Source organism: Elephas maximus, chromosome 3 (genome assembly GCF_024166365.1).
Source record: "Elephas maximus indicus isolate mEleMax1 chromosome 3, mEleMax1 primary haplotype, whole genome shotgun sequence".
Taxonomy (NCBI): Eukaryota; Metazoa; Chordata; class Mammalia; order Proboscidea; family Elephantidae; genus Elephas; species Elephas maximus.
The window spans coordinates 166,575,713-166,595,951 of NC_064821.1; the positions used below are offsets into that span (position 1 = coordinate 166,575,713).

Here is a 20,239-nt window from a genome sequence, read left to right on the forward strand (position 1 = left end):
CCACCAGCCATTCTGCGGGAGAAAGATGGGACAAACGCAGTAGCTGCCCCATGGGAGAAAGATGGGATAGTCTGCTTCCGTAAACATCACTGCCTTGGAAAACCTGTGGGGCAATTCTACTCTGTCCTCTTGGGTCACTACGAGTTGAAATTGACTCGAAGGCAACGGGTTTAAGCCTCAATTTCTTCATCTATAAAGTGAAGGTAATAATAAGACCTAGCTCATAAATTTGCCGTGACAATAAGTGAGATTTTTAAGTGAGTAACTGAGATAACATCTGTAAAGCACCATCACAGACTACTTAGTCAGGGCTCCAGAAGCATTAGGAAAACGAAAACATAGAGCCATAATTAACATAAATCTGATTCTCAATGACAGCCTTTCAGAAAACCAAGCTGGTTTGGAATGGTTGGTTAAGAGGGTAGGCACTGGGGTCTGACTGCCTGGGTTTGAGCCATTTTTTCCGACTCTTTCGTGAAGTAGGTTGGTTAATTTAACATCTCTGTGTTTGTCTCCTCATTCGTAAGACTTGAGTGAGGATAATCCCTACCCCTTAAAGTTGCTGTGAGGATTGAAGGAGACAATCCACACAGAGGTCTTAGCCATGTGCCTGGCACATGGCAAGTGCTCAATGAATGCTAGCTGCTAATAGTATCCTTAAGGTGCTTCCTGACAGTCACCGCTATTGTGTTAGAGGTAGATGGTCCCCGGAATCCAGAGCTTCCAACTTCCCACTGCGACGCATTGGCCTTGGTTTATATATCCTCTGAAGCCCTGAACTCTGGCCTTGTGTCTACTACGTACTCAATTTTATATGTGGAGTTTATTTGAATTGAGGAAAGAAAGAAAGGGATTCCAGGGTAGACTACCCAGCCCAGTGCCGTCGAGTCGAGGAGGTGGGAAAACTCCATTTAGCATTAACTGGGCCACATAGCCTTTCAAACCTCAGTTTTCTGACCTGTAAAATGGGAGGAGATCTTTGTAATCTCTGAGGATGGCTGAGCTCTAACACTGATTACTGTAGTGAGGTCTTTACTCTGAAACTACTAACTGCAGAAGGTGCTTAGTTGGGAAATTGTTACAAAGAAGCTTTAGGCAGACCCAGCTTTGCCCCAAACCCTCACAGCCCCAAGGATTCCAGGAAGGGTGTGGGTGGGGCTAGAACAGGGCTGCCAGGTGCTTTGCAGAGGCTGTGGGTTATGTGGACAGGTTGACAGGAGACATGCCAGATCTAAGAATTTCCCATTTTAGGGAGCTTCCCATTACTGGACCTGGTATGAGAAGGGGCTTGGGAAAGGCTGAGACCCTACACCCTTGAGGAAGAGTTGCCTCAGCTGACACAGACAGGAGATGGCTCGGTCTGCTGTGGGAGGAGAGGCAGCTGGGGGTGATGGAGGAAGGAAGAGGTGAGAAGAAATGCTGGCTCCTGTGTGGGAGGGCAGGCAAAGCTGGGCACCAACTTGGAGAAGGAGCCTCAGACATGGTGAGATCCGGGAGCAGCAGGCCCCCTTCTCAGCGGCAGCAGGAATTCTGGGAACACCCTGCTGGAGGGGCAAGGCTGGGCTCTGCCAGGATGTGGCCTGTGGGGCCAGGGCTTGCCTTGGCACCAGGCTGGGCTATTTCTGAGTTGGAGATTTTCCAATGTTTGAGAAGATGCATTCAGTGCGAAGAGCCAGTTTTGGCCACTCAGTCCCTTTAGGAGAGGGAAGGAAGGTCAAGCATAGAAGAATCTGAAAGAAGTTCTGCCGTCCAGCTCAGGCATCCCTCCTCACTGTGGCTCTGGTAACAGGGCAGACAGGATCCTGAGCTTCTCTGTGGACGCCCCCCTCTCCATCCCAAGGCTGCCTCCCAGCCTGAGCTCACTCCAGTTTCTGCCATTCTGCACTTGGTGCCTGGATGGGAGGAAATAACCATTAGTGTCACCTGCTCACCAGTGGGAGACATTAGCTGGCTCTGGCAGAACACACAGCCTTTAATTTTTGGAGGAGTTACAGTAATGGAGCTAAATTGGTGTTTCATCATTGTGTTTCAGGGTGAGCAGAGGGCGAAGGGAGGCCTGAGGCTTCGTTCAGAACAACCTCCCAGCAAAGATCTCTGTACTAGTACTTTTCTAACAAGTTCCCAGGAAGTTGTACCTAAGAATCACCTGGGGCTCTTGTTAAAATGTAGATTCTAATTCAGTATACCTGGGGTTGAAATACAAATTCTCAGCAGGGAACTTGTTAGAAATGGAAATTCTCAGCAGGGGTTTGAACCAGAACCAATCAGGTCGAAGCCCTGATTTAAATGAGCAGGAGGTGGATCCTCTCACAATCTGTAATGCAGGCTGACACCATCCACTTGTCTCCTGTCAAGAGGAGGCAAGCAGGGGCAGGCAGAAGGGACGTAAAGCCTCTAAGTGCCAGGTGTTTCCCCTCCAGTGCTTCTCGCTTCTAGAACATCAAGAAGTTTCGCCTTCAGAATCCACAGGAGTCCTCAGTAAACTTGATCACCAATAACCAGGGACAGGGAGTAGGATGGAGAGGGCATAGAGCATGGATTATTTCGGAGGAGGCTGGGTGGGATATCCGGAGAAGAGCAAGGCCTTTAGAATCAACAGATCTGAGTTCAAATCCAAACTTGGTTAATCACTATGAGGCCTTAGTGTCATAGATTGAATCATGTCCCCCCAAAATATGTGTCAACTCAGTTAGGCCATGATTCCCAGTATTGTGTAGTTGTCCTCCATTTCCTGATTCTCCTATGTGTTATAAATCATAATCTCTGTCTGTGGTTAAAGAGGATTAGGGTGGGATGTAACACCCTTGCTCAGGTCACATCCCTGATCCAATGTAAAGGGAGTTTCCCTGTGGTATGACCTGCACCACCTTTTATCTTAAAAGAGATGAAAGGGAAGCAAGCAGAGACCTCATACCACCAAGAAAGCAGTGCTGGGGGCAGAGCATGTCCTTTGGAACTAGGGTTCCTGGGTGGAGAAGCTCCTAGTCCAGGGGAAGATTGATGACAAGGACCTCCCTCCGAGCTGACACGGAAAGCCTTCCCCTGGAGCTGATGCCCTGAAGTTGGACTTCTAGCCTACTAGACTGTGAGAAAATAAATTTCTCTTTGTTAAAGCCATCCGCTTGTAGTATTTCTGTTATAGCAGCACTAGATGACTAAGACACTCAGGCAAGTTACTTAATCTCTTTGACCTTTAGTTCTTTTATCCATAAATGGCAATGATTTGGGTTCCTCCGAGGAATTTCAAAGGGAGCTCGAGAAGACAAAATAAAGTGTTACAATAAAATGTACAGAGACCTGGTGTTAGAAAACCAAAAAGGAAGAACAGGCTTAGCATTACTCATGCTGAGAGAACTGAAGAAACAATTCAAGACTCTAGTTGCACAATTGAAAGATTCTATGAGCAAAACACTGAACTATGCAGGAAGCATCAAAAGAAGATGAAAGGAGTATAGTCACTGTACCAAAATAATTGGTCAATGTTCCACCATTTCAGGAGGTAGCATATGATCAAGAACTGATGGTATTGAAGGAAGAAGTCCAAGCTGCACTGAAGGCATTGGTGAAAAACAAGGCTCCAGGAATCAATGGAATACCAACTGAAATGTTTCAACACTGGAAGCGCTCACTCCTCTATGCCAAGAAATTTGGAAGACAGCTACCTGGCCAACCAGCTGAAAGAGATCCATATATGTGCCCATTTCAAAGAAAGGTGATCCAACAGAAGGTGGAAATTATGGAACAAAATCATTAATATCACATGCAAGTAAAATTTTGCTGAAGATAATTCAAAAACAGTCGCATCAGTACATCAACAGGGAACTTCGAGGAACTCAAGCTGGATTCAGAAGCGGATGTGGAATGAGAGGTATCATTGCTGATGTCAGATGGATCTTGGCTGAAAGTGGAGAATACCAGAATGATACTGTGTTTTATTGACTGTGCAAAGGCATTCAACTATGGGATCATAACAAATTATGGATAACATTGTGAAGAATGGGGATTCCAGAGCATTTGATTGTGCTTATGTGAAAGCTGTACTTAGACCAAGAGGCAGTTGTTCATAAGGGGATACTCTGGTTTAAAGTCAGGAAAAGAGTATATCACAGTTGTATTCTTTCACCGTAAGTCTTAGTCATCTAGTGCTGCTAAAACAGAAGTACCACAAGTGGATGGCTTTAACAAAGAGATAGTTATTCTCTCATAGTCTAGTAGGCTACAAGTCCAAATTCAGATTGTCAGCTCCAGAGAAAGGCTTTCTCTTTCTGTCAGCTCTGGAGGAAGGTCCTTGTCATCAATCTTCCCCTGGACTAGGAGCTTCTCCACGAAGGAACCCCAGGTCCAAAGGACATGCTCTGCTCCTGGCACTGCTTTCTTAGTGGTATGAGGTCCCTCACTCTCTGCTCACTTCTCTATCCTTTTATCTCTTGTAAGATAAAAGGCAGTGCAGGCCACACCCCAGGGAAACTCCCTTTATATTGTATCAGGGATGTGACCTGAGTAAGGGTGTTTCATCCCACCCTAATTCTCTTTAACATAACCCAGCTTGCCTCATTAACCACAGGCAGAGATTAGGGTTTACAACACACAGGAAAATTATGTCAATCACAAAATGGAGGACGACCACACAATACTGGGAATCATGGCCTAACCAAGCTGACACATATTTTTGGAGGACACAATTCAATCCATAACACCATTATTTACTTAATTAATATGTTGAGCAAATAATTCAAGAAGCTGGACTATATGAAGAAGATCAGGGCATTAGAATTGGAGGAAGACTGATTAACAACCTGCGATATGCAAATGACACAATCTTGCTTGCTGAAAGTGAAGAGGACTTGAAGCACTTATGATGAAGATCAAAGACCTCAGCCTTCAGCATGGATTATACCTCAACATAAAGAAAATAAAAGTACTCACAACTGAACCAATAAGCAAAATCATGAGAAATGGAGAAAAGACTGAAATTGTCAAGAATTTCATTTTACTTGGATCCACAATCAACACCCATGGAAGCAATAGTCAAGAAATCAAACGACACTTTGCATTGGGCAAATCTGCCACAAAAGACCTCTTTAAAGTGTTAAAAAGCAAAGATGTCACTTTGAGGACTAAGGTGTGCTTGACCCAAGCCATGATATTTTCAATCACATTATATGCATGCAAAAGTTGAACAATGAATATGGAAGACTGAAGAATTGATGCCTTTGAATTATGGTGTTGGCAAAGAATATTGAGTATACCATGGACTGCCAAAATAACAAACATGTCTGTCTTGGAAGAAATACAGCCAGAGTGCTCCTTGGAAGTGAGGATGGTGAGAATACGTCCCACATAATTTGGACATGTTATCAGGAGGGATCAGTCCCTGGAGAAGGACATCATGCTTGGTAAGGTAGAGTGTCAGTGATAAAGAGGAAGACCCTCAATCAGGTGGATTGATACGGTGACTGCAACAATGGGCTCAAACACAGCAATGATTATGAGGATGGCGCAAGACCAGGCAGTGTTTTGTTCTGTTGTACATAGGGTTGCTATGAACTGGAACCAACTTGATGGGCCATAACAACAACTGAGGGATGTTGTACAGGTGGAATGAATTTAATGCATATTAAGTGCCCAGCGTGGTCCCTACCAACCACTAGTTTCTCCATAACTGTTAGTCCTCTTCTCTTGAATTTGACTCTGATCACCAAATTAAGTAGGTCCAAAGAGGTGAAAGAAACTTCTAGATCCTGGCTACTAGCCACAATGTGCTCGCTCAGTTGGTTCTTCTAACTCAGTAAAGGAGTGGTTCTCTATGCCTGTCAGTTCGCCTGGAGAGCTTGTTAAGACACAGATTGGGTTTCTAATTCAGGTCTGGGGTGGGACCCAATAATTTGCATTTCCAACAAACTCCAAGTGATATTGATGCTGTTGGTCAGGGAACCACACTTGGAGAACTACTTAAATAAGGGATATTTACAGAATGGTGTGAGACATCTCTAAGACATCATAAAATACTATCACTGCTTGTTATGCAGTTCTTTTAAACCCTCTAAATCTGGGTGCAGCACTTCTTGCTGAAATTGAGCTATCTAGTGTACCTTGTGGTGCACAGGAAAAAAAAAAGGTGATGATGAACAAGCTGCTCCACGAGAGCCAGGAGCCAGCCCAGGATCCTGCATGGCACTGATCCATCAGAACCCTTGTTAGCAACTAACAAAGGGGAAGAGGCTCTTTTATGATCATCACTTTCACTTGGCAACCCTGATATTTAACGACTATTAGGATACGTTCCATGTCATACAGATTCTAATAGGGTCTGACCCACGGAAGCCTCAGAGTCTTCTCTTTTGCCTTACGCTTTAAACTTGAGGATACACAAGAATCACTAGAGGAGCTTGTCAACAGAATTGACAGGGCTTGATGATAACCTAAGGAGCCGTGGTGGTGCAGTGGTTAACCTTTGGCTGCTAACCAAAAGGTCAGTGGTTTGAACCCATCAGCTGCTCTTTGGGAAAAAGATGGGACAATCTCCTTCCCTAAGGATTCCAGCCTTGGAAGCTCTGTGGGGCAGTCAGTCAGAATCAACTCAATGGCAACTGGCTTGGCTTTTGGTTTTTTCAGGTGAAGAACTCGATGTGAAGGAGAGAGGGAGGCAAGTGTCAACAGTGAGGTCTTGTTTCTAGCTTGAGCAACTGGTTGGATGGAAGGACCGTTTGCTGAGTTGGGGAAAATGAGAGGAGAATGTAAATGGATGATCAAAAGTTCACTTCTGAGCACCTGAGAAGTTAGAGATTTCTGTGGGACAGCCACACAGAGATATCATGTTGGATATCTGAGTCTGGAGCCCAGAAGAGCGGTTGCGAAGGGCCATAAATTTGGAAGTCTTGAGCAAGGAGACGAGCATCAACATTAACGGAAGGTGGGAGAGAAGAGGGCCCAGACCTGCATCCTGACCACCTTCACTGTTGAGAGGCAAGGATGGGAAAAGAATTCAGCAGAGGAGACTGAGAAGGAGCAGAGGAAAGGTGGGAGGAGACCCCAAAAGAAGGGGGCGATTCAAGAACAGAAATGGTCCACTCTGTTAAAGGTTGTGAGGAGGCTCTTCACAGAACAGCCTCACCATGAAAAGACTGAGATTCCGGAGTGTCTGGAGCAGGAGCTGGGTGATGATGTAAAACTTCAGGGTGCCTCTGTCAGCAAAGAGACAAGGAAGCTAAAGCCACCCTTGCTGGTAGTTCAAGCGTGTGCTCTCGGCTGAGACCAAAGCTCTGCCTGTTTGGCCTCCACCAGGACAGCATCTGTTTGCAGAAGCATTCCTCAGCTGTCCCGGGAGACCACCCCACTGGGACCAAGGCATCTTCCCTCCCGTGAGAGCCCCTGCCACCACAGACCTGAGGGGCAGAGCTCTGCTACCTCACCACTGAGATGCCCACCCTCTGGAAACTGTTTGACAGCCACACGGCAGGACAACTGTAGGCAAGAAATGAAGACAGATTTCATCGTTAGCTTCATTAACGTGCCATTTACTCCCCTCTTCCTCTCTCTGTCACTAATGAAGATACGGAGTAGAAGGGCCTGGTCTGAGATAGGACAAGTACCCCATGGCGCCAGGTCCCCTGGCTGACCAGGCACTGTCTCCATCTCTTCTAAAACTTCTCCACACTCAGCTCCCCTCAAGCTCCTTTCCACCCCCTCTTTGCCCCTCTCCCTCTCCACCCACCTTTTTAAAAGTCATTAAGAAGCCAGTACCTCCCAGTGTGATCGTGACTCACTGATATTTGCCCAAAAGTAATGGTGTGTGTGAAGCACCAAACCTCTTTTCAAGGGCAGGTTCACAAAGGAGAGGCTGAGAACAAGTTTCCTAAATAAAACCATCTGTTTCCCTGAAGATGCTCAGATACAGACACATTTGCCTACCGCTGGGTGATTTAGTCTCTCCACAGCCCCCTGGGACCAAACCCGGCCACAGATCTTGCCCTCTTCCTTCCTGCAGGTCTGCTCTGCACAGGCCGAGGGTCTCCCTCTCATCCACGCAGGACTGGTCCTGAACTCCCAGCGTCCACATTGCAGGTTGCAGCTGGAGTCTATTAGAGTTCGTTTCGGGTGCCTCAATTCTGGTCGATCATTTATTCATAACGCTACAAAGCCTTTGGGGCAGAAAAGCACCTGAGAGAAAAAAGCAGGCGTGGAACTCAAAACAAATACAACCTGCCCCAGCACCCAGCAGGCAGCCCCGAGCGTCACAGCAGACACACGCCACCCTTCCAGCTCCATCGCTCCCAGGGTTCTTGCCTAAGCCCCGGAGGCCCAGGCCTGAGGAGGAAGCAAGCCACGTCACCGGGTGGGTACTCACAGCAGGAGCCCACTCTTGCACCACGGGAAGGCACGCCCGCCCCACAGCTCTCCTCTCCCAGTAGAGGACTGAGCCAGCCCTGGGGTGCAGGCCAGGGCAGAGCGTCAGTCGCAGCGCTCCTCCACCGCAGCGCCCACGTCCGATGGGTCACCGGGTCCTGCCCATATCGTCTCAGAAAGGTACCCCCTTTGCTACTCTGTAACACATGGGGTCACCATGACTTGGAATCAGCTGGCCAGCAACGGGTTTGGGGTTTCTTTGCTTTTCTAATTTCCCTGGAGTCGGTTCCCATCTGGCGGTGATCCCATGGGTATCAGCGTGGAACTGCGCTCCGCAGAGTTTTCAATGACTGATTTTTCAGAAATAGATCACCAAGTCTTTCTTCCGAGGCACCTGTGGGTGGACTTGAACCTGCAACTTTTCGGTTAGTAGCTGAGCACAGTTAACTGTTTCCACCACCCAGGGCATTTGTAATACTAGTCCCTAGACCTTAATGACCCAGGGAGTTTGGGGCGCATTCCCCTCCCTCCTCCGAGTCAGACCAAGAGGTCCAAGAGGTGGCCTGGGAAGCCCTGGTCCCAGTGGGTTGGTCTCCTGAGACAGTGAAAAACGTTCCTGCAAAAAGGCAAGGCTTTGGTCTCAGCCCAGGGTACTCTTGAAGAACCAGGGAGAGTGGCTTTAGCTTCATTGCCTCCTTGCTGACAAGCACCTGAAAGTTTAGGCCTTCGCCCATCTCCCGCTCCAGATGCTGGCCTAGAAAGATGAGATTGTCCGGGATTGTTAGAGGTAAGGAGAGGTTATTTCAGGCAGTGGAAAGAACAGAGGCAAAGGCATGGAGATGCAAAAGAACCCCAAGAGTTTGGAGAAGGTGGAGTCATAGAGAGGGTGGTGTAGTGGTTAAAAGTATGGGCCCTCCAGCCTGGCTGCCTGGGTTCACATCCCAGCTGTACCATTTAATAGCTGTGTATCCTTGGACCAGGTGCATAACCTCTCTGTACGTCAGTCTCCACATGTGAAAAACGGGGATAATGATAGTACCTACCTCCTAAGGCTTTTGTGAGGGTTATGTGGCTGAACATGTCTAAGCACTTAGGACAGGATAGCACATACTACACACATTCGATAAATGTTAAGGGTTGTTAACGGATGGTTATTTGGGGGACCTGGGGCAGAATGAAAGTTCCCTGGGTATGTGGCGGAAACAGTTTGCGCTTGACTACAGACCTAAAGGGTGACGATGCGACCCCTCGAGCGGCACTACAGAAGAAAGTCCTGTTGCTCTGCTTTTGTAAATATTACAGCCAAGAAAACTGTATGGAGTAGTTCTACTCTGTAACACATGGGGTCACCACAAGTTGGAATCAGATGATGGCAATGGGTTTCGGTTTGGGGGCAGAACGCTGGAAGGGGAGACTGTTGAGAAAGGTGAGGGCCAAGTCATGAAGATTCTTGAATACCACACTAAGAAGCTTGGATTTGATTCTGTGGATAAGTGATTTTCAAACTAAATCCTAGAATTCAAAGGAGGTGGGCTGAGGGGTTGAATGTAGGAGCTCTGGGTGCCCTGTCTCTGAGCTACTTTTCATCTGTTGTACATATCAGGGCTTCCAAATAATATTTTATTTGAAGAAGGATTTTTTTCCAACTACAGAATAAATGTGAAATGGGGAGGCATGGAGGAATTTTGAGCGGGAGAGCAACCTCCTGGTTCTAGCGAAGAAAGACAGATTGGAGAACGGTGAGCAGAGAGAAGTTAGGAAGCTGTGGTGGTCCAGGAGAGAGATGGTGTGGGTCAGAGCTATGCTAGTACAGTGGGGAAGGAGAGGAGAGGCCTCAGAGTCTGGGGACACAGAAGGAAAAATCAGCACAGCTGGGTAACTGACTAGATGAGGATGCTGAAGGAGAGAGAAATCTAGGCTAATTTGCTTTTACTCTTCCCCCTGCCACCCATCCTTTACAAGCCAGCTGCAGGCTCCAAAACCACTTTACATCCTCTGACAGCTCTGCTCGCACTTGGAAAGGCATCTGCCTTTCAAGGCCTGGAGTATTTGGGTGGTACAAATGGTTAACGCACTCAGCTGCTAACCAAAGGGTTGGAGGTTCGAGTCCACCCAAAGGATCCTTGGAAGAAAGGCCTGGTAATGTACTTCCAAAAAATCCCTATGGAGCACAGTTCTGTTCTGACACACTTGGGATCGCTGTGAGTCAGAATCAACCCTATGGCAACTGGGAAAAAAACAAAAGTGACTTCAAGACCTATGAGATCTGGCCCTGCCTCCCTTACCCTCCCTGTGACCCTTCCCCTCACCCCTTTTCTTACTACTCTCCAGACCCGGCAGCCTCCTTTCAGTCCTTCGGGGACCAGGCCAGTTTCCCGACTGCTCCAGTACTTTTCCTCAGCTCTGGTGTGGCTTATCTTCCAGGTCTCAAGTACCCTTCCCCGACCACTCTGTCTAAAGTAGTTCCCTACCCCACTCAGTACCCTTTATCTAGTCACTGGCTCACATACAACACTCAGATATCACCTTGCTTAGAAAACCTGGTGGCGTAGTGGTTAAGTTCTACGGCTGCTAAACAAAGGGTCAGCAGTTCGAATCCGCCAGGTGCTCCTTGGAAATACTATGGGGCAGTTCTACTCTGTTCTATAGGGTCACTATGAATCGGAATCAACTCGACGGCACTAGGTTTAGTTTATTTTTGTCTCCCTCCCCTAGAATACAAGTTCCTGCAGGGCTGGATCTTTGTCTATCTTATTTGCCATTCCTTCTCCATATTCACAAACACTTAGTAAGTGCCTAATGAGTGAACTGACACATGTGAAAATAGTGTCTGGTGTGGGCGTCTGGGTGGGAGGTAGGACCATGGACTGGTTAGGGAAGGAAAAGCAGGTGTAGAGATGGTCTCCCATGGTCTGCAGAGTCAAGGTCACAAGGCAGTCAAGATCGGGCTCTGCCCGTTCCCAGCCTCATCTGTGCTGCTGTCACTCCCCCCATGCCCTCTAGTTAACCAGCACCTCCCCACCCCCACCCCCGAACAGCCCATGCCCCTTCTTCCTCTCTGGAAAGCCTGCCCTGAAATCCCTGCAGTTTATTGTTCCTACCTCTGTTCTGCCACATCTTGTCTACGATTCTATTATGTTGTTAGCTGCTATCAAGTTGGCCCCTGCCTCATGGCGACCCCATGCGCCATTGTCTTCCAGGCTGATTTTTGGAAGCAGGTCATTAGGCTTTTCTTCCTAGTCTATCTTAGTCTGGAAGCTCCACTGAAAACTGTTCAGCATCATAGCAACACACAAGCCTCCACTGATAGAAGGGCACAGGAGGTGCATTGGCAAGAAATCAAACGAGGGTCTCCTGCCTGTAAGGCAAGAATTCTACCACTAAGCCACTATTGCCCCTATTATAGCACTGATCAAACTGGACCATATTACTTATATGCCTTTCTCTCCCCTTCCCCTGCTCCAAGACTATGAACTCTTAATAATGATGATAATAATAATAATAATAGCAGCTAATACTTACTGAGGAAACCCTGGTGGCATAGTGGTTAAGTTCTACAGCTGCTAACCAAAAGGTCGAAAGTTCGAATCCACCAGGCGCTCCTTGGAAACTCTATGGGGCAATTCTACTCTGTCCTATAGGGTCACTATGAGTTGGAATCGACTCAACAGCAACGGGTTTGGTTTTTTTGGCTTTTTAATACTTATTGAGAGCTTACTCTGTGCCAGGCACTACTGCTAATCTTATTTAATCCTTGAGACAGCCCTGTGAGGTAGTGCTATTATTAGCCTCATTCTATAGTTTAGGAAACTGAGATTATGAAAGGTTAAGTAACATACCCAAGTCACAATACTCGTAAGTGTCAGAGTTGGAGCTTGGACCCAGGGCTCCCTGATCCAAAATCCATATTCTCAACCATTTGCTCATCAGCAAGTATTTACTGAGCACTTACCATCCATAAGGCACTGGGCTAGACATCAGAGCTCTAATGGTGAGTAAAAGCAGACCAGATCCCATCCCTGCCCTCAAAGAGCCCACGCTCTAGTGAGGAGCACAAACATCAATCATGGTTGTTGTTAGGTCCTATCGAGTGGGGACCCTGTGTACAACAGAAAGAAACACTGCCCAGTCCTGCGCCATGCTCACAATCATTGCTATGCTTGAGCCCATTGTTGCAGCCACTGTGCCAGTCCATCTCATTGAGGGTCTTCCTCTTTTTTGCTGACCCTCTACTTTACCATATGTTTCCTTGGTAAACATCAATCATGGAACTCCAAAACCAGCATAAAAGTGGTGATTGGGCTGTGCGGTATGAAGAGGTGTGCGAGCAGAGTTGGTCTAGCCCCAGGCATCAGGTCTCCGCATTTGACTCAGCTCTGTACCCCAATAGTGAGACATGGGCTTCCACAGAGGTGCTGCTCATTGGATGTCTCTTTACCCAGTGGAGCCAAACTGACTTCGATCCCACCTTGCTCCAGGCCCCCCTGTCCCGGGGTAACTTAACAGCACTTCCTGACCAGTGCTTCAGAGATCCTTTTAGGTCCCTGTGGCTTTCCTGAAAGTGTAGCCCAGCCACTGCTTCTCTGCTGATGATGAGAGATTCAGACAAGCCATTTAATTACTAAGAGACCAGAAGTGTTCTCTAAGCAAGCATCGTTCTTGCCTCGCTCAGCCTGGATTCCCAAGATGGATGCAGAGGAATTGATGCCACTCGTTGCCTATCTAGGAGGATGCATGGCTGGCCCTGGAGAAGAACAAAACATTTTGGGGGCAGCTGAGGGGATGGGAGCATTTGCATTTCAAAACAAAATTGCTAGATTCCTTGAGGAGGGCAGTAGACATCAGTCAATCATCCCCGGCCATCTCAGTGGGCAATGGCTGATGATGGACTTTCCCATTTGCATCCTATGTTCTTAAGGCTCATCGTCTAGAACAACTCCCACACTGGACAAACTGAAGTTCAGAGATGTGAAATGACTAGCTCAAGGTCTCACAGCTGGTCAGCGGCAGAGGGCCTAAAGTCTGGGTCACCTGCTCATGGCTCACTGCTCTTTCCTGGGCAGCCCACAGATAGGAATATTTTTTCTAAGCCCAGGGCTATGTGAGTGCATCATCCAGAGAGAAGTGCCTTAATGAGCTGTTGCAGATGGGCCACTGGAGAGCCGGGGCGAGCAATGATGTGCAATGGATGAGCCCTCAAGAATCTCACTGCCCAGACTCCTGGGCACTGCAGCCAGGGGAGAGTGCTACTGTTATGGGCAGCAATGGCAAGTGGACAGGTTGCACTTGAGGGCAGATTTATCCAGGAACCAACGTCTGGCTTCCCCTTTCCTGACTGTAGGCTCACCTTCTTGTAGCACTAGCCAGTTGCCACAGAGCTTGTATCCACTTTCTCAGCCCCTGGCTAGAAGGAGTTGAGAGTGTTAGGCTGGTTTTCTCCACTTTCTGGACAGCAGTGACCTCTCCAGCACAGGGAAGCTCATTACCAGGCAGGGGCCCTAAGGCAGCCTCTCCCAACAGCAGGTGAAGATGAAAACAATAACGGGCCACAGCTCTGCAGCCCTTGGTCACCCCTGGTTTTTTAAAACTCAGAATCTCAGACATCCCAAATGAAGATCAAAGCCTAGCAAGGCATGCGAGACCTGGTCTGAAACCTCCTCAGCAAGAGGGCAGTGTAGGGACAGGACCTGCCAAGGCGGCCAGGGGGCCAAGCTGGGGCTGGGTTTTCTGGAAAGGGAGGGAAGGTAGCTACCAGGAGATGTTGACTGTCTCTGTTTGTTTAGCTCCTGTCTCTCTGTTTACTCAAAATTAACCTATTTATTTTCCTTTATCAAATAACCCAGTCCTCTGCTGCCTACGTGTGCAGGGTAACAATATCCTTCTCTATCCTCTGAACCAACAGCAGCTAACTTGCTGGTAGGCCTGGTGTGGCCCAGTCACCCACAGCAGAAAGAACTGGATTGGGGCTTCAGGCCCCCTGGCCCCTGTTTCCTTTCTGCCTTCAAGTCATGGTGGGATATTGGATGAGTCCCTTCGCCTTTCTGGGCCCATGAGTGGAAGAGTGGAGTTCATTGTCAGGTGCAGGGGCTAGGGGGCTCCACATCGCCCTGCAGACTCACCCCCTTCAGGCCCCCTAGCCTGCTACAGTCCTGTCGAGAAAGAGCAGCCCTGTAAGTCCATGCTTTCCCTGGAAGGAGCAGTACTTGAGAGCACTTCATAGAGCCCCAGGGGGTTCAGTTTACTTGGTGGTATCCCTCATATTAGAGGCCTCTGGGTGGTGCAAATGGCTAATGCACTTGGCAGCTAATTGAAAAGTTAGGGGTTCGAGTCCACCCAGAAGCACATCGGAGGAAAGGTCTGATGATCTACTTCCAAAAAATGAGCCACTGAATGCTCAGTGGAGTGCAGTTCTATTCTAACAAACGTGAGGTCGCCGTGAGTCAGAGTCAACTCGATGACAGCTGGTTTTTATCCCTCGTATCCCCAGGCTAGTCTCCCAAGCCCATAAACAAATCAACTCAGACTTCCCCCGCAAAAGACAGCCTTTGAAAGCTCAGCTCTCTGCCTGTAGGAAGCATTGGTGGAGAAAAGGTGACAGCAGCCTTTTTTTCCAATGTCCTCTGGGCTACAATGTAGTCATCCCTTTCCGCAGGCATTTGTGTAGTTCCCGCTGTGTGCCCCGGGCTGCTCTGAAGCGCAAGTACATGTAAGGCAAAGTCCCTGGCTTAAAGGAGCCTCTGGTCTTGTGACTGGACTCTGGTGGGCGGCACAACTGCAAAGCACAAGGGGCACTTGGTAAATGCTGTGAGCAGTGCAGGGGCAAAAAATGCTGCAGGGATGTGGGGAGACATGCTTGCTGTGGGCTGGGCCCTGGGCAAGGGGTCCTGCCGAGGGACATGGCCCTGGCCCTACAGGGTGTGTGGGATTCCCAAGCAAAGAGATAGGGAGCTATATTAGTTTCCTCAGGCTGTCGTAACACATTACCACTAACTGGGTGGCTTTAAACAACAGCAATTTATTCTCTCACAGTTCTGGAGGCCAGCAGTCTGAAATCTAGTGTGTTGACAGGGCTGACCTCCCTCCAAAGCCTCTAGAGAAGGATCCTTCCTTGCTTCTTCCAACTTCTTGTGGCCCCAGGAATTCCTTGGTTTGTGGCAGCAAACCTCCAATCTCTGTCTTTGTCTGTATCTCTCCTTCTCTTCTTACAAGGACCCCAGTCACTTTGGAGTAGGACCCACCCTAATTTCATCTTGATTACACCAGCAAAGAACCCATTTCCAATTTCATAGGTACCAAGGTTAGGAGTTCAACATATCTTTTGCGGGGGACACAATTCAACCCTTAACAGGAGGCATTTTGGCAAAAGAAACCAAAGATACAACAGCCCATGTGGAGCAGAGGGTTGGCATAGAGAGATGATCAGGTGAGAATGTAAAATGGAACCTGATTGTGGAGGGCTCTGGATTCAAGCTAAGAAGACGGGCCTTGATCCAGAGGCCAAGCAGGGAGAGCCACTGAGGGTGTCTGAGCACTGTTGAGCACAATAATTTCAACATGTACAGTTCGGTGACTGATAGATAAAAGTCTAGCACCAGACTGATTGTGGTCGTGGGCTGGCCTCCCCACTCACTGGTTATGCGGCTTTGGGCAAGTTACTTAACTTACTAACCATTCATTTTCTCTGGAGTACAGTGGGGACAGTAAGAGCACCTACGTCATGAAGCTGTGGTAAGACTGACTGGGATAACTTAGCAAAGGACCTAGCAGTGTGCCAGGCACATAGAAGTTCAGTAAGGGGTAGTTCTTATTACTATGCTTATTCAGTCTGAAAAGAGTTTCAGCTTTGGGCATGACTGAACCTTGGAGGGTTATTAAGGAAAATAATGAGAGTTGAGACTTCTTGTACCCTGTGAGTCTGTCAGAGATAGAAAGTTCAGCTAATGCACATTGATCTGATCCCTGTTGAGTGAGGGGACAGTTACATCCCACAATGCCACATCCGGGGGCAGTTTCCTCTGTCTCTTTCCCTTGACATCCCCCAGGGAGACAGGAGATGCACCAGAGGGAGCTGGGGACCCTAGTGCCTGCCACTTCTTGTTGTTCTTGCTTGTTTTAACTGGCTGTGACCCCACTAGACTGTCTGTGTGTTGAGGGGAGAAACTGTATACTCTCCACAAAGTACAGAGTCCCTAGTAGACACTCAGTGAACATGAACGCATGAACAGATAAACAAATGGATGAAGTTGTGGTCTTGAAGTTGTGGTAATCCTAGAGGAGCTAGGATTACCTCGAGATGTGTCCTAAGTGAGCTGGGAGGGGCTGCTGCTCACAGATGGAGTGCAAGGGGCATTCTCCTAAGAGCCCAGACTCCAGCTGTGTCTCCTGCCAGCTGTTTATGCCTGGGCAGGGCTTTTAAACTTGTGTCTCAAGTTCTTCATGTGTGAAATGGAGGAAACAATGACCATCATCTTTGCCCTGCCCAGTTGCCGTGAGCCTCAAAGGTGCAGATGCTGTCCATGGAAGAGCTTTGCCGAGCACAGGAGCTCTGCAGATGTTGGTCTTCACTCGCTGGCTCTGTGGTGACCTCAAGATTCTACGTGCTGGAGGGTGTGGCTGCCTCTACAGTGTCAAACTTTGGTCCCAGCCAGGCCCCCTCATGGGAAGCTGGGGGTGGGGGTGTTCCACCTTTTGTTGCCCCTGGGGTTCGAAGGGGGGTGGGGCAGGGAGAAAAAAAAGACAAATCTAGGGGTAGGGAAAGGGTGGGTGTTAACGCCACCTAGAGGAGATCGAGACCACATGCTCTGGGATGGGGGAGGGGGGGAGTTGGATTATTCTCCCGGTGGGACCAAACCAAACATCCAGCATCTCTAGGAACCTCCAGCAGTGGGTGACTCTTTTTGAAGAGAATGAAAAAAAAAAAAAAAAAAAAACTCTGGCATCACTCTTGGCTCCTTTCTTTCTCGGATGTCACCTCAGGGAGGCCTTCCCTGACCATCCTATCTAAAACGTCAACACTTATAGCCTCCCCCATGGGCATTTCATATCCCCGTTCCCAGTCATATTTTTTTCTTCTTGGCACCTTTTACTAACATTTTATTTGTTTATCCTTTTATCGTCCATTGCCCTTAAAACGTAAGCTCCATGAAGGCAGAGCTTTGTGTCTGTTTTGTTCTCCCCTATATTCTCGAGGAAGCCCTGGTGGTATAGCGGTTAAGTGTTACAGATACTAACCAAACCTAGATCAACACCTAGCACATAACAGGTGCTCAATAGATATTTGTTGGTTGACTGATTGAATAAGTGAGTGGATGAATGAAAGGATGGCCCAATCGGAAACCAGTCTCTCCAAACCCTGACCTCTTTCTCCTCAATCCTTTGTCTGGGAGCCCTAACTGAGGAAACACCTCCATACCTTGGAACCCCAAGCCAGCCTCAAAGCCTACAGGGGGGCGAGGGGGTAGGGGAGCTCACAGTGACAATACTCTGCTTCATCAAGTGGGGGGCAGGAAGCAGGAAGAGGAAGCATTTTGGCAAGGCACTATTTAATACAACAGACTAGCATCCTTACCATCTTTGACAGTTTCCACTCTTGATCAGCAGCTTCTGGGATTTGGAATCCCACAGTGATTCTGGAGCAGGAGAGGCAGTACAATGGGTGCTCTTTGTCGGTTTATTTTACTTTTTTGGTGAGAATATACACAGTAGTACACCGATTCAGCATTTTCTACATTTATAATTCAGTGACATTGATTACATTCTTCAAGTTGTGCAACATTCCCACCCTCCTTTTCCAAATTGTTCCTCCCCCGTTAACATAAACTGACTGCCCCCTAAGTTTCCCATCTAATCTTTCGAGTTGCTGTTGTCAATTTGATTCCGTACAGATAGTTCTAAAAAGAGCACAATGCTCAGCACAGACATTCTTTACTAGTAAACTGAACTATTTTTTGGTTTTAAGACGACTTTGGGGGTACTTTTGGTTTACCAGGTTTATTTTTAAAGGATGATCATGTTTAAGGACAAAGACAACACAGATCCAAGGCCTGGCTTCAAACATGGGATGGAATTGTATGCCCCCTTGGGTGGCAGCATGTCCTGACCAGGGTACCAGATTCCTTGTGCTTCCGCCCTGAGGACAGGAAGTTGGAGTGTTAGGTGTGTTTTGGTAGAGGCAAGGAAGTTCCAAGACAGAGGGACTGACAGAAAAATGACTGAGTTGAGGGGCAGAAGCAGAAAAGGGCTGCAGATCTGCTGCAAGAGGGCACACCTGGTGGCTGAAGCGTGTATCTTAGATAGGACTTGGTCATGATCCGCGTGCAGGAACAGGGTAGGGATGTGAAAGGGGTCAGTGATGAGAAGGGTGACCTGGAGGAGAACAGAAATGGGTCACAAAGCAGCTGGTGGGCTGGAGGCTACAGCCAAGGGGTGCATGTAGGGCAAGCCAGGCCAAAGCAGAATTGCAAGAGTTAGGACCAGAATCTGATCAAAACTGCGAGGGAATATTGTTGGAGGCCAGGACAGTGGTGGTTCAGTGGTAGAATTCTTGCTTCCCATATAGGAGACTCAGGTTCAATTCCCAGTAAATTCTCCTAAAGCATAGCCACCACCCTTCCATCAGTGGAGGCTTACATGTTGCTGATGTGGAAGCAGATTTCAGCAGAGCTTCCAGAGTAAGATGGACTAGGGAGAAACCAGCCAATGAAAACCCTGCGGACCCACAAGCCATCATGGGGATGGTGCAGGACTGACAGAGCAGCATTTCTTTCCGTTGTCCATAGGCTCACCGTGAGTTGGGGCCAACTCAATGGCAATTAACAACAACATTGTTGGAGAAAAATTCTCCTGAAAAGACAATATTGCTTGTCTTAGTTATCTAGTGCTGCTGTAGCAGAAATTCCACAAGTGGGTGACTTTAACAAATAGAAATTTATTTTCTCGAAACTTAGAAAGCTAGAAGTGTGAATTCAGGGCACTGGCTCTAGGGGAAGGCTTTCTCTCACTGTCGGTTCTGGGGGAAGGTCCTTGTTTTTCAGCTCTGTTTCCTGGTTTCTGGGAAATCTCCATGTGGCTTGGCATCTATCTTCCCCCATCTCTGCTTGCTCCTTTTATCTCTTGCAAGAGATTGACTTAAGACGCACTCTGTACTAATCCTGTGTTATTAACATAAAACTCATTCCTGATGGAGATTATAACTACAGGCATAGAGGTTAGGATTTACAACACATATTTTGGGGGGACATGATTCAATCCATAACATTGCTATCATTGCCTTTTATACCCAGTTACTCCCAGCATGGAAGCCAAACCCTTGGGTCTTGAAGACATGGTACTCTGTTTCAAAGAACCTTCTCTGGGGGCCTGGAGCACCCCACAGCAGCTGCTCAGGGAGCAAGGCCCAGGTCCTGCATGCCCCTCATCCGCCCTCTTGTCTGCTTCTTTGTAGGAAAGTGTGGATCTGGGAGAGATCATGTTCTCCCTCTGCTACTTGCCCACAGCAGGCAGGCTCACCCTCACCGTGATCAAGTGTCGGAACCTCAAGGCGATGGACATCACAGGCTATTCAGGTACCTCCCTTACCCAGCCTCCCTGCCACCTGGCCTCCCACAAGCCCGGACAATGGGATCTGGAAGGGTATTCAGAAAGAGGGGGAAAGAATTGTCACTATTCTTAGGATAGAAGCACCAGCTCTGGAGGCAAACTACCTGCATTTGAATTCCAGCTCTGCCATTGCCTTGTTGTCTAAAGGCTTTGGTGTCCTAATCTGAAAAGTGGGAATGATAAAAACTCACTTACATGGGTTACTTCAAGGATAAACAAGCTAATTCATGTAACGTGCTTAGAATTGTGCTGACTTTTTTTTTAGACATTAGCTATTATTATCATTTGTTCTCTT

At 47.9% G+C, this 20,239-nt stretch overlaps 1 protein-coding gene across 3 annotated transcripts in view; it reads left to right on the top strand.

Moving 5' to 3' along the window:
* Positions 1-20,239, top strand: part of SYT6 (synaptotagmin 6) — a 73,773-nt gene that overhangs the window by 41,833 nt on the left and 11,701 nt on the right. For all 3 annotated transcript variants that reach the window (XM_049875993.1, XM_049875995.1, XM_049875994.1), the window contains exon 4: positions 19,790-19,910. In XM_049875993.1, the coding sequence (XP_049731950.1) occupies positions 19,790-19,910 (121 nt within the window). The remainder of the gene's footprint in view (positions 1-19,789; positions 19,911-20,239) is intronic.